A 13,994-nucleotide genomic window follows, 5' to 3' on the forward strand; every position below is an offset into this window, starting at 1 on the left:
AGGCTCCTGCAGGCTGGAACAACTTAAAAACCCCTTTGCGGTTGGGACAGCCGGGTCATGATCCCCTGGTGGGGAAAAGATCTAGAGACAACATGAACTGTTAAATGTTTTAGGATGTAGTTATAATGCTGTCTAATGCCTGTATGGAATATACACAGGAATATCTATAGAGACCGACTGTGCTGACTGTACGAGCCTTGGGCACCTCCCGGCCCCTATCAAATGTTATGAACCCAGCGCAGCTGCTGCCTGTCCGCTTTGAGTCCCACAAAATCGTGTCCCAGCTCTCCACGGAGGAGCATCATTTCGCATGAAGATGTCTCCCTGCCAGTCTCTCCGCAAGAGCATCTCCGGACCGACAGCCGCTAACATCATGCCTGAGGCCGCAGCCGCTGCTCTCTGGACACGTCTCTAATCTTCAGACGCTGAGTAAAGGAATATATTCAATATCACGAATAAGGACAAAGCTTTTTCAGTAAAACTTAGTCATATTTACGTGTTGTTTATGATTGAATGCATCCATTACTGCTTTCCTGGAGTGTGATTTATTCCTTTGTGCATTGCTTCTTTCTGAAAGCCAGAAGAGAGCGGGGACTTATGTAGGACGAAGATGTGAGGCCAGAGACGTCGACTGATTTCAGCCTTCACATGAACCCTCGCCGCTGTCAGCCAGACGGTGGCATTTCTATAAAAATCCCAAAGTAAATATTTGTTCTAAATCAGGCTCTTTCCTTTTGCCTCGACTGGATTAGGACCGAGGGAGCTTATGAAAGTGCTGTATCGTTTCAAGATGAATTGCTACTGAAGGTCGGAGGATTTGTTGTCTGCCCTGCGTGCAACACCCCCCCCCCCGCCCCCCGGGATAATCTCCTCTCTATTTAGTTTCTTTCCTCAAATTCTTTCTCCCCAGACAGTGAGTTTCGCAAAGGCCGAACTGTTTTCCTCCCCTAAAAGCGTATCTCGTTTTCTGGCCCTCTCTGCCCCGCCAGCAGCCTGACCGGGGGGTGCTGGTGAAGGGGGGTGAATATTTGCCTCTGCTAACAGTTGGATTATTCTCACTTCTCAGCTGCCATCTGCGTGACAGGGTTTGGTTTGCACTAAATACAGCCTGTGGGCTGAGCTGAGAAAACAGATTGCCGCACCACCTCGTTAAATAATCATCATTAAAGCCTGGTTCGTTCGGCAGAGAACTTCAGGCTGCCACGGAAGATTTTTTTTTGGGGGGGGGGGGGGGGGCGTGGTGGGGGATGCAGCTCACTTCCACGTCGGGATGCTGAAATCAGATTTTAATTTAAGTTTTGCTGACCCTCTCTGTTGGCAGCGCTGTCACCTGGGACCCGCGGGACTTGTCGCCTGAGGGTGGCAGGCAGGGTGGCGGCGGCTGGCAGGCAGGGCTGGGAACACCGCCCGTCTCCGGATGGGTTACTGCAGAAAAGGGGCTCTCGCTGCCTCTCCCTCTGTCTTTTCTTTCTCTCTTTCCCCAAGCCCTCGATCCTGTGGGCAGTTTCAAACCCACACCCGTCGAACGCTCCCAAGTTCGGCAACATTTCACGCGGCAAATCACCAGGCACAGACCCGTGTCCCGCCGGCTGCAGCTCTGAAGCATCCACACAGACACCCGTGATGCAGGAAGGTCTCTTTAATCCCCCTGCCCCTGCAAAGGAACGGCAGAGCTCCAGGGCCCAGGTGATGCGTGGGATCCCTGCCCTTCAGATACAGATAAAGCACACAGAAGTGTTTTACCCTCGCAGGAGCTCCTTGCATTTGTGATCAGTACAGTAAGTACGGTATGCTGCTTCTAGCTGATATATCTTTGCGTACAATGAGGAAAATAAGCCAAAGGTTTGATTTACCTTCTTACCCCAAATATTTGAACTTTAACAAAATATTTGTGTTTTTCTCCACTAAATATTGCACTTGCTCTGAATATATCTCCACTAGTCTTCTACGAGGTCTGTTGGCAACCATGTATTTCCACGGCACGTGAGAGGCCTCAGCATGCTCATGAGCTCAAGCGGCGGCTCTTCCTTGGTCTCCTCTTCCTTGAAAACTGTGATTTCAGCCAGTTGAAGAAGCCGCCTTTTGCTTTTAGCTCAAACTCTACAGGGAAGTGGTCGCTCACCCCCAGCGCCTGCAAGACAAGGGCACAGAGGGGCTGGGAGCCGGTCACCCATGCTCTTTCCAAACCCTGTCCCAGAGGGTTTCCCCGCGGCGGTGGGGAGGTGGATGTGCAGTGGGGGGCGGGGGGGGAGGGGTGCAGAGGGAGCATTGCATCACTTTGGGAGGATACAACGGTCTTATGGACAAGACCATGTTCAAAACTGCCTGGATACCGTTGGCTTTACCCTCCTGTGTTAGCCCTTCTCCCACCACTGCAGAGGCCGTGCTGTGCCTACCTGCTCCTCGGTCATCTGAAAGTCCTCCTGGAAATCAAAGATGTTGACAGAGTGTGGCACGATGGCATGGACAAGCTTCTCCCCGCTGACCACGATCCTACAAGGGGCAAGAGAACGAGGTGCTGTTACGGGGTGCTCGACCAGCGGCAGCCATGCTGCACCGAGCCGGTGGCCAGAGAGGTGGCCTTGATGGAGTCACAGATACGTATGGTTTGTCCTTTCCCGTGGGCTGCCTACTTAGAGATGCCAGCACGCATCTGCTGTCTGCTGAGTTTGGCTGATTGCTTTCCTTGGGAGTGAGATACCTAAATATCATGGCGTGTGTTGGCCTTGGAAGCCAACGTTAAATGACTTGTATTCAAACACACCCCAACAGTGCTGCAAAGTTCAAAGCCGTACTTTGGATACCAAAAATCATAGGATACCAATGACTGGAGTCTCAGTGAAGTCCTGCTTTGATCCAGAAGCTCGTTGTGCAAGAGGTTTAAGTCTTGACTTCCTCTGGGCTCTAATAAGCTGATGTATTTATTGTCCCTGCTGAGGGACCTGCAGGTACCAGCTGGACCTGCCCCGTGTCCGGGAAAGGTGAGGTGTCCCACCTCCAGAGAGAACTGGATTCTGCATTTGTCAATCCAAATTACCCATGCAAGAGCAAAAACCATGGCACAAAGCCAGCAGGGAGGAGGCAGCAGCACCTTCCACCTGGGTGCCCGCAGGGCTCCCTGCAGATGAGAAGTGCTGCGTAATCGCCTGTCACTTATGTCCACCTAAGTCACAACAACAGCTAGTTCTTGTGTGAAATCTTGCCCTTTTTGCAACACTACTTGCCAACAAGGCAGCAAAGTGCTTTGTGCTCCTGACTAGAAGTGTTCCCATTGCGTTTCCCCTTGGACACCGTTTCACCTTTGAAGGCTTCATGCACATTTGCTTTATCTGACAATTGCTGACACCTTTCCATATTTTTTTTTTTCTCAGAAAGTCATAAACAGGGAACGGTTTGGCAGTGAACCCTTTACCTGTCATACGGGCAGCTTGTGCTTCTCTTCACTGTCGTGTCATTTTTGTCGCCGATTAGCCAGACGAATTCGGAGTAAATCCTCAGCCGGATGTTCTTCCACTGCTTTTGCGGAACGTAGCTACATCCAGCATTAAAGTCCCCCATGAAGATGAAGTTCTGGAAGGTAGGAGGGTTTTCAAAGGAAATCATGAGGACAGATCTTCAAAAGAAGACCCGCAAGGACTTTTAGGATCACCAGGTGCTCCCAATAGCCCACGCAGCTCAAATAGCGAGCGCTCATTGAGTGCAGTGGGGCTTCTCCCTTCTGCTGGGCTCACCACCAAGGCATGCTGATAAAGCGGCCGTTTTATCAGGAGCTCAGGTTTACCAATTGAAATGTGGAGAACTTGATGAAAAGACATCAAAGAGATACTCAAGATCTGGGGCTTGTTATCAATGGTTTTAAGGTTTTCGGGCTGTGAAGAGTGTGCCAGGTGACTCAGTACCGAAGCCGCTGTTAGTAATGTAGATGTGTCAACTAACCTCGGTTTTCCAGCGCTGTTTTACATCTAAGTACACATCATAGAGCTCATCAATCTCCCGTACTGCTGTCTCCGGTGTGGTGTGCAGAGGGATTATAGCAAACTCTTTGACAGCTTAAAAACAAGGCAAAAGAACAGGAAAAAATGTAACGGTTAAACACACACTGAGTCACAAAGAAACAGAGAGTGACTTGGAAGGAAGAAGGTTTTTCTGAAGAAGAAACAGCTTCTGTTCTGGCTGTGGATCAGAGGCGACGGCTGTGTGGTTGCACGGTGCTCGCCATCAGCTGCCCAGCCGATGCTGAGCTGCGACGTGGTGTGGTGCTGTGTCAGGGCAAACCCTGCAAAGCAATGGCTGCTCCTGGGGCTGTGCCAGCAGCACGGAGTGCATCCACGGAACCGCTGCCCGTGGCGGCGGCAGAGGCTCTCCTGGGGCTGCTGGCCACGGGGCTGCGGCGTGCGCCCAGCTGCGGGCCATGCCAGAGGGGGCAGCCCCAAAGGTGGATGCTGCTCGAGTAAGAAACGCAGCGTGGGGTCAGGATACGGCCCCTTTCACCTGCCCCCGCCACACACCCAGGTCCAGCCGGCACCGTCGCGCTCCATCCGATTCGCCAGTGGGAGAATGATTTGTTTCTGAAAGGTCTCACCGGTTTTTGGAGACTGGAACCAGACGGCGAAGGGCTCTCTGGAGAAGGCATCCTCGTCCCCAGGCTGGGTGTCAGGGTACTGGTAGGTTTGTTTCACCGATACCAGAGGATGTCTGCAGCAGAATAAAGAGGACAGGGGATGTCATGCTTGTAGCTCGCTGCGACACGTCTGACGCTGACTCCGGGCTCTGACCTGGAGCCCGGCCATGGTCCAGGATGGACACAACCAGGCTGGGGGCAGCACCTGGGACGATCCTGCGCCCAGGGACCCATCCCACCCGCACAGCCTGCACCTCCCTCGCAGCAAAGCCACCTCTGCCGTGCCCCGCGTGCCTCTAGGGCAGAGCGAGGGGCCCGCTGGTTGGCGAGGGGATCTCGCTCACCTGTAGATGAAGGCGTACTGCTCCTTGTAGCTCTTCCTTCCCAGCCTCTCACTGACCACGCAGCTGTACTCCTCCTTTGACCCCTTCAGCTGACTGGAAGGAACAGTGGTTTTCCTGAGTTTATTTCTGCATTCGCAGGGGGTGATAATTTTGCCTGTGCCCGAGGGTACAGGGATGTTTCTTGCCTGACCTCAGAGGCGGCTGGTAGAGACAAACAACCTTCTCAGGACCCATTGTCTGGACCTGTGCTCCCTCATCAGCTCTTTCGCTCTACCCACTCGCTGCCTATTGCACCCTACTGGTGCAGGGCCCCCCGTCCGGCCAGGCGCACGCTGCTCCCTCCTCCGGACCCTCAGTCCAGGCGGGGAATCCCCGGTCCAAAGCAATTCCCAACCCTGTGGAAAGGTGGCTGCCCTGACGCAGATGGTGCTGGCCCGTCCCTCCCTTCTGTTTTCCTTGGAGAATTAATCTTTAACAAATTGAATCTTATTTTGGTTTAAAAACATGCGTCCTACAATGGTCTGGAGCTGGCTTTGCTCCTGAACTTCAGCAAGGCTGCCAGAGCCTAGTCCTTCCTCGACGGCTGGAAGAGGAAGAGCCCAGACCCTGAGCTTTTGCCCTGGTAAGGTGGTGCTGAGCAGAGCACGGGCTCTTGCCGAGCATCTTTCCCAATCTTTGCCTAGTTGCCCGTGGCCACCCTACCTGGTGAGCTTCTGCACCAGGAGAGGACAAACCCGGTTCTTGTTCTCCTTTATTTCCATCAGCAGCATGATGTCACAGCGAGAAACGATCTGCAAGGGGAAGGAGCAGAAGCGAGTTTGCACGCGGCGGGTTTTGGAGGATGAGAAAGACGCCAGAAAGAAGTGGTTACTGGTGCAGGGGAAGTTCTTTGTGGAAGAAGCGGAGCCCGGCCTGGGGTCGTAGCAGCGGGGCAGTGGCCGGAGCGAAGCCCTTCTGCTTTCAGAGCCGCCACACGCCCCCGCGGGAGCTGGGAGAGGGAACTTGGGAGAAGAGCGGTTTCGGGTTTGTTGAAAAACTTTTGTGTCTGCCCCTGAGGAGTAAGAGCGGAGGGGAAGGGGCAGCGAGAGCCACTGCTGCGAGCCCGCTCTGCCCCCGCCGCTGCTGGGGTGCTGCTTTCAGCCCCCTGCCATGGTCCTATGGCCGGTTTCTCCCCTCCCTGCCCCCCGCCACACAGGTTTTTCTTCTCTGCTTGGGACCGGTGCTGCACACAAGCATCCCAACTCACTGGGTGCCCAGGTGGAGGTGGCAGGAGGTTTTGGGGGGCATCGAGGGGAGCCAGTTAGTGTCTATCATCAACCCACCTCAGTGGTTTTCACCCTTTTCCTGGTGTAAATACCCCTAAGGTCCTACCCCTATGCCGTGCCTTCTGAAAGCTGCGTGTGCTGTCAGCACTCGCCTGCCCCAGCCGTCTGCTTCAGACCCCTCTGGAATAGCCCGTAGAGCCAAAAAGTGACCCCTGGGCTGAAAACAGGGTGCCGGCGCCTGTGGGCTGTGGCACCACAGAGGGGCCGCAGGGCGCTGGGAGAGGGGGTGAGGCTGCCCCAGGCCGGCTCAGCTCCCACGGACGGTGCCGGGATTCCCCACGGGAAAACCCAGCTCGCCCCACAGCCCGGCGCGCTCAGGAGCTTCCTTCTGCCCCCGGTTTTGTTCCTCTTCAAACTTTCCTAGTTTGAAAACTTTGCGGGTTTCATGGAAAAAAGCCCCTTTTTGCCCCCTGAAGCTTGTAAGGAATTAATGTATTGCCCATAATTTGGCGTAAACTGCCCATAGTGCTGACAGTATAGGAAGAACGATCCAGAAATGCAAACCCCGGCAAATCCCTCTTCTCCGACTGCAGCGAAAGGATTAAAGACCAAATAAATGGTGTTGTTCCTCGCTGCTGCCGCTCAGCACACGCAGCCGCCCCGCTCACACCGAGCACCGCGTCCCCCGTTACTGTGGCGTCTCGGAAGGGACTTGCAAAAACTTTAAATCCAAAACATGGTTTTTCTAAAAAGCTGAGTTATCTTCAGCTGCTGCAGAGGAAGCCTGACGGTGAGGGTTTATTTACATAAATTAGCAATCAGGCTTTTCAATTTTGTACCGCGCTCTGCTATGATGCTCTCTGCTGTCATGAGAATATGTTTAATTAGAGAATAATATTTCAGAATAATTAGCACATGAGCAAGGTGAATAATGTATCGCAAAACAAAGCTGTCTGAATTCAAAGCGAAAATTATTTTCACTCTGCACAGAGGTTTTCCTCCTTTCCTAACTCTGTTTCCAAAGGAAACAGCAAATGTTGTTTCTGTTATATTCCCGCACAGGCTAAAATAACAGCAAACACCCTACTCAACCACAGGCTGATTTTCACTTTAAGGCTACAAAATGATTTAAATTATTAACTCTTTTCTTTGTTTGTTTTTTTTTTTTTTACTTGAAATTCAACCATGAAAAATAAATAAAGTGCAAGACTAAGAAATGCCCAGACAGCCCAATGTCTGCCTCATCCAGGCAAATGAACGTACCTTCACCACGGCATCGACGACTTCAGGTCGGGCTATTTTTGTTTCTCCAAAAGACCTTACGTTGAAGGAGCAGATTTTTAGGCTCAGAGATGGGTTGAAGTTGAAGAGTGAAAGCAAGATGAAGAGCAACATCTTCGGGAACTTGGACAAAATGAGTTGCTGAGAGCGTGGCTATAAATATATATATGTGTGTGTGAGTGTGTTTGTGCCTGCGTCCCTCTGCGGCCAGTTGGGAGGTCACGCTGAGCAGTCTGCTGTGTCGATCACGAACATGAACAGGAATCGCCATTTCCTCCTTTCCCTCACTTCCATCTCCCGGCACGAAGCAGCGTGGACTTTGAACTTCTGCCCTGGGGGGAAAACCGGCTCTTCGGAGCCAAAATCTACATCCTGGAGGAACAATTGACCTGCCAGACCCCAGCATCCCTCCCCATGGGGAGGCACCCACTGTGGGATGCCTCCGGTGCCTGGGCACCGCTCGGGACCATGCCGGGCTGTGCCGGGCCAGGACTGGGCTCCCTGGACCACCGCAGGTGAGAGGTGAAGAGCCTGAAGGACCAGGAGGTGGATGGGGCAGATGGTGAAAGGGATTGGGAAGCAGCGGTGGGGAGAGAGGAATTTCTGGAGGGCACTGGTGGTGGGTATGAGAAACCCCAGTGAAAGGCAATGGTGGTGGGACACCCTGGGCATGGGGGTTTTGGCTACGTCCATGTTTTGTTCTTCTGTTGGTTTGGTCAGAAAGTCATGCCGTGAGAAAGTGATAAACCACCCAGTGCATCAGGCTGTGTGCTTTTACCCGCTTCTCCCTTCGCCCAGAGCTGTGATGTGCCCTGCTGCGGGACGGTTGCTGCGGGGTGGCCGCGTTCATTTGCCCACAGTTAACAGGGTCCGCTGGCTCAGCCTCCGCGGTGCACCTTGGGGAAGGTACGTGATGTCCCCAGCGCTGCCACCCAAACTGCCAGCCAAGTGTCCCCAGCACAGCAGTCTCGGGCAGGTGACCCAAGGCGTGTGCACGTGGGTCTGGCTCGTGCTGTGTGGTGGAAGGGGACACATGAGCTTGGCCAAGACGACACTGGAGTGAGGACGCTGCAGCTGGGGCGGCTTTTGCAGAGAAACCATCCCCCTGCCCTGCCTTCCTCCTCTGCTGTGTGCCTGCCCTTGGCTGGAGATGCATTTGTTGGCCCCCGGTCGGGTAGAACGGCGGGAGGTATAACAAGAACTCAGGCTAAATGGTGTCTTCACGTGTCTTGGACTTTTCTCCCTGTGCTTACAGGCTGCTTTCACATCCTCTCGCCTTTTCCTGAAACCAGCCACGAAGGCTGCTTGCGCCCCACCGCCCTGCCTGCGTGGTGGCCCATCCAGAGGCAGATGCAGCAGCATTCAGTTGCATGTAAAACGCAATTCAAAATGCATTCAAAGTGCAGTGAATCAATTACATCGGGTCAGATGGAGCTGGCACAAAACGTAGCACGTGGGGGGCTCCCAGCAACGCTGACCACAGCGAGATCCCGCTCTTGCCGGGGGAGCGGGGGTGGCTGTGGCTCTCCAGGGCCCGTGCTACGAGAGCGGGAATGGGCACCATAAATCCATTTTGGCTGGATGGGGGGATTTGGAGCAATGGCTGCACGCCCTGGTGCTCGCTAATGAACTCAGCTGCTTGGGGAGCAGGCGTCCCACCTCCTGACAGAGGGGCTGTAGGGTGCCTTCTCTCCGCTGGGTCTCTGATAGCCAGCCTGGGGCAGGACAGGCTCGGGAGGAAGGCAGTAAAGAGGGAGGGAAAGCGACGGCTTCAGGGGTTGTAAATCTCCCGCCTGACCTTGCTGAAAGCGCAGCGTGAGCCAAGGGCTTGCGATGGCGGCTGCAGCCTCAGGGTCAGAGTCATCAGAACCCGGAGCTCCCCCCCCCGCCCCCCCAAACTGGCCTTGCTTTGGCTACCCTGGCATCAAAAAGCAAATGTTTGTTGTGGTGCCTATGAGGGCTTTAACCCTGAACCTCGTCCTTCGTCGGTGCCATGTTTGTCCCCAGCACTGCTCGCTTATCGGCATCCCCTTTCCCCTCCATCCCAGGCGTTATCAGCAGGACAGGCAGAGCCAGCCTCCGCAGGGACAGGCAGCAGCGGGATGACCTGCAGGGAGGACACAGGGAACTCGCACTCCTTTCTGCACCCCTTTATCTCTCTGTTTACTGCACTTTCTGTGCTCTTTATTATTCTCTGCTCCTTATCAGGCCATAAAACCCGCTCGACGCAGGCTGGCGAACCCTGCCAGTTCAGGGCTGTCCTGGCCTTGCGCAAGAGGGGTGGAGCCGCTGGTGAAACCACCCTGGGTTGGGTTTTGGCCCCTGCTCTGAATGATGCTGAGTGAGGGACATCACCTGCAGCTGAGCAGCACCTGCGGGACGTTCCCTAATAAAGGCCCTCCTCAGCCTCCCCCTGGGGAGAAGGTGCAGGAGAAGGGGCTGTGGGTGGTGCCAGAGCTGGCTTGGGCAGGAGCTCGGAGCAGTGAGTAGGTGCTGCCCAGGCCCTGGTGGCTCCTCCTGAGGGTCCTTCGGCCAAGCTTTGCTGGTGGCCTGTGCTGTGGCTGGTGTGTTGCTATCTCGGGAGCAGTGATTCAGCTCTCCGTCATCTTCCCGCTCCCAGGAGGAGGCTGAGGGATGGATGGGGTGGGATGCGTCCCCATGCTCAGGGTCCCCGTGGGACGGCAGGGGTCTGGCAGCGATGTGGGAGTTCCTCCTCGCCCAGCCCTCAGGCACAGCCACTTCCTTCCAGCCGTGGCCCCGGCCGCCCTGGGGGGGCACCCGCAGCTTCGTTTTTGTTGGCGGAGTTGGGCTGAGAGGATCTCCGACGTTTGCCGCGCAGGGAGAGACCGCAGGCGAGCCCATGTCCCCTTCTGCGCTGGCAGAGGAAGCCCGTTCTGAGCTTGAAGAGCAGCGTGACCCCCGGGGTGCCCCGTGGGGGAAGGGGAGCACCCATGGGGCACGGGGTGGCCCTGGGGCTTTGCTTGGCACCTGAAAATAACGCTGAAGCTTTATTCCTCCTCCCGTGGGCCAAACGCGGTGGCTGTGTGCTGGTGGGGGGCATTTAGCACTGCTGGGGACACTGGTGCTGCTCTGCCCCTTCTGCAAAGGGTGCTGGGGCTGGCCCAGCCTGCCCGAGCCCCGGCCCCTCAGGGTGTCCCCGCTGCCCCCTTCAACACCCCCATGAGCCTGTCCCCCCCCCGCAAAGGGGAGTGTGTGGCTCTGGGGGAGCGTTCTGCGTGGGCAGAGGGGGTTGTTGGGGTGCCAGGGGACAATGCGGGGACCGGCACCTCCAGCCTCGTGCTGCCCAGGTGCCACCACAGCTCTGTTTTCCGTACAAGGGGCCCACGAGCTCCCCTTCCCGCTTGCCAGCCTTTAAAGTGTTGGCTGTTTCTTAATTTTCATCATTTCTACCGAAATTGCAGCTCTGTCAACATCCGCCGGGGCGAGGGGAGGCCTGCGGGAGAAGCAGGAAGGGCCAGCCCCGAAGTCACCAACATCACCATAAAAGTAGGTTCCTTTGGGCAAATGAAATGACCTTTGGGCTCTCGGTGACCTTATCACAACCCTCAGGCAGAGTGTTTTATCGTGGGCTCCTGGAATTTCAGGTTAATAAGTAGCAAAGTGCTGAGGGCGTTTTGTATTGCCAAAGTTCAGGATTGGGCTGCAAACCAAATATGGGCAGTTGGGAAGTGGCTTCAGAGTCCATGTAACGGTGACAAGCGTCCCGGCGTGACCCTCTGGAAATCTGGCATAATTGAGGGTAAAATTACATGGTGTGCAAGATACAAGGTGTGTTTTGAACCAGTAGGGTTGTCTTTGGTGCTTAATCTTTATTTATAATTTTGGAAGGTGCACGTTCTACTTACGGAATGACTGTCAGGGCATAATTCCTTTGCTGGTATGGGACTCTGATACGGTTTTCTTTTACAAGGTAATGCGTCAGTGTTGTTCACGTAGTGGTTTAAAGCGTGGAAGCCCGCTTGCTAAAGCAGTTCACGGGGAAAACGCCTCATCATGTTCTCAGTTTCTTGACTGAGGCCGCTTAGCTGAGACGTCAGCGAGCACGCGCTAATCTGAAATAAAGGCTTTGAGGTATGATGGTTAAACGAGGCTTTGAAGTTACCCCTCCATAAAGATATTGCAGCCACCAAATAAGGCTTTTCTGACAATAAGTACACCCTTATTGTTAGCAGTTAAGGATGTAATTAAAAGGCGTGTAATATATGCATTAACTTTGAGTAGTGTTAAGAGAGTATTATTTAAAGCTGTTAACAGACAAGTAGGTCTTGCTTTATAATGTTTTAAAAGCCAGGAGCGTTAGTTCCTGGTTTTGTCCCAGGTTGAGCAATGGAGCTGCTGAAGAGCGATGGGGTGGCTGCCCGGAGAGGCGCCCGGGGGCGTTATTTACTCCTGTGCTCACTGAGCGCTGCTGTTTGCAAACGGGGGTGAGCTGAGACCTTATCCTTGCCCTGGGGGGTGAATTTTGGCAGCTGTATGTTGTTAAAGTTGCCCTCTGCTCAGGGCATGGCGAGGTGTTCCTCTACAGCAGGTCCCATGGGTGCTGTGGGGCCATGCCAGGTTGGTGTGCCCCCCGGCTGCCCTGGTGCTCTCCCATGCCCGCGCTCCCCCGGGCATCGCCGTGGGGCTGACACTGCGTGAGTGGGAGTACGTGGGGACAAGTCACCCTGGGAAGATGATTCATTTCACCAAAGCGACGTGCCGTCACTTATTATGGTTGCAAACAATCCCGCCGTGCTCCCTGGGGATTCATCCTCCAGCAGTGGAAAATAACATGGAAGCCTTTCATCTGGTGGAGCAACGCTGCTCCTCGGCTTGGTGGGGTAGGAGTTTCAGTTCTCCACAGGCTGGCCTGAATCCAACCATAGCTTCCACCTTCCTATGGAAAACAAGACAGTTTAAGTGGAAGTCTCGCTGACTCATTTTTGGGGACATAGGACAATTAATTCTGATTTTTTTAGGTTTTTTTTTTTTTTTTCCTGTGGCTACTCTGATTTAGAAAGATGTTTTGTTTCTAACTGGATCATCAGTCATCCTCTGCCCTGCTCACAGCATCAAAGCTGCGCCCCTCTGCTGGTGGGAATGCGGGCGTTCGGAATGAGGAATATTCGGCTGAGGGCCAGGACAGCTGGCACTGGGCTCCAAACCACTGGCAGTCTTGGGGGGTGACGTGGGGGTGACTTGGCCCTCGCCAGCTACCGCAGCTGTGTGATGAGTGGTGTATGTGGGCTGAGAGGAGAAACGTAACGCGTGGGGCAGGTCAGTGCAGGCGCCGGCCTTTAATTTGAGCAGACACCCCAAAACAGCTTTGCAGGGTCCTCAGGGAGGTGCCGTGGGATCTGCTGGGGATTTCCCCTCGAGCCCGGGGCTCATCTGCTCTCTGTGGGGACAGGGAGCCCAGCCCTGCCCTGCCTTCCCCCGTGGCCCCCCATCATACCACCTGGAGAGCCCAAGGTCTCCTCTGCTGTGCTGGGACACTGGAGCAGCCTTGGCCTCTGCTTGGCAAAGTCATCTGTGCACTGCCAACCTCCTCGATGGGCTCATGACCTGTTGGAGCCGTGGCCTTGTCCTGGCAATGACTGGCTCAGGAGAGCCCCAACGATCCCTCCTTTCCCCATCACCACCAAAGGAAACACCTGATGACTCTTCCCTGTGGCTGCATTCCCATGCTGGGATTGCGAGAGCAGGTTCCTCTGTTAGCTCATGCCTTGTTTTGACATAAGACCACCGCAGGTCTCTGCTTCAGCTTCTCTATTTTAAGAGCCATCATTTGCTATGACTGTTTCCAGAGGCGTTCGCACCAGGTGTCTTGGAATAACCAGCTGATGGGTAATCCATCCCTGGCGTGAGTCAGCACTGCCCCGCACGTGTCCCATGGGAGCCTGGGGCTCTGCATGAGAAAGTTGAACAAACAAATACGACTGCAAACAACACTTAAAGGCTTGTGAAATACCTCTCGTGTCTGCTTAGGTCACCTCAGTGGAAGCTCATCTTCGTTCAGCCTAGCTTGACTGGGAAGCTCTTCAAAGGAAAACCAAAAAAAGCTCCGCGAAGCCGTGTCTCGCCTTTACCAGGGCACCTAAAACCCTCAATTCCCATTATAAATCTCTTCTGACAGCTCATCTTACCAAAAGCTTTTGGTTATTGTAGTAAACTCTGAGCTGGAAAGCCCTTTGCACCAGTTCTTCTCTCGGTTCTCCCAGCCTGCCAGGCCAAAGGGACACCCTTTATCAAAGCACAGATGCGGTGAGGATTTGACCCAATTTGCTTGCATTTACCCAGGAGCTGATCTCATTCCCAATTTAATTAAGCTTTCTCATATTTTTGGCCGTATCTTAAAGGTGCACACCAAGCTGATATGTGACCCGGGGGAATGAAAGTAAATTTGCTTATAGCAAAAGGATTTGGGTGGTGGTTTTAAGGAAAATCAGGGCAGATTTTAAATGCAGGTTGAAAAGCAGCTCT

General features: G+C 54.2%; 1 protein-coding gene across 1 annotated transcript; it reads right to left on the reverse strand.

Moving 5' to 3' along the window:
* Positions 1-246: 246 nt before the first annotated feature.
* On the reverse strand, positions 247-7,754 carry DNASE1L3 (deoxyribonuclease 1L3). The gene is made up of 8 exons (XM_074603077.1): positions 7,494-7,754; positions 5,668-5,756; positions 4,966-5,058; positions 4,583-4,695; positions 3,937-4,049; positions 3,413-3,570; positions 2,397-2,493; positions 247-2,131 (listed from the first exon to the last, which is right to left on the reverse strand). The coding sequence occupies exons 1-8, from the start codon at positions 7,623-7,625 to the stop codon at positions 2,003-2,005; spliced, it is 924 nt and encodes a 307-aa protein (XP_074459178.1). The 5' UTR covers positions 7,626-7,754; the 3' UTR covers positions 247-2,002.
* Positions 7,755-13,994: the final 6,240 nt, after the last annotated feature.

Source organism: Larus michahellis, chromosome 10, assembly GCF_964199755.1.
Source record: "Larus michahellis chromosome 10, bLarMic1.1, whole genome shotgun sequence".
Taxonomy (NCBI): Eukaryota; Metazoa; Chordata; class Aves; order Charadriiformes; family Laridae; genus Larus; species Larus michahellis.

Bases quoted from the DNA above. Each gene is read 5' to 3' on its own strand.
- DNASE1L3 (XM_074603077.1), bottom strand. From the start codon at position 7,625: ATGTTGCTCTTCATCTTGCTTTCACTCTTCAACTTCAACCCATCTCTG. The intron at 4,696-4,965 runs GTGAGCGAGATC...ATTCTGCTGCAG, and splicing joins CAGTACGCCTTCATCTACAG to ACATCCTCTGGTATCGGTGA. The intron at 4,050-4,582 runs GTGAGACCTTTC...CTTGTTTTTAAG, and splicing joins GTTCCAGTCTCCAAAAACCG to CTGTCAAAGAGTTTGCTATA.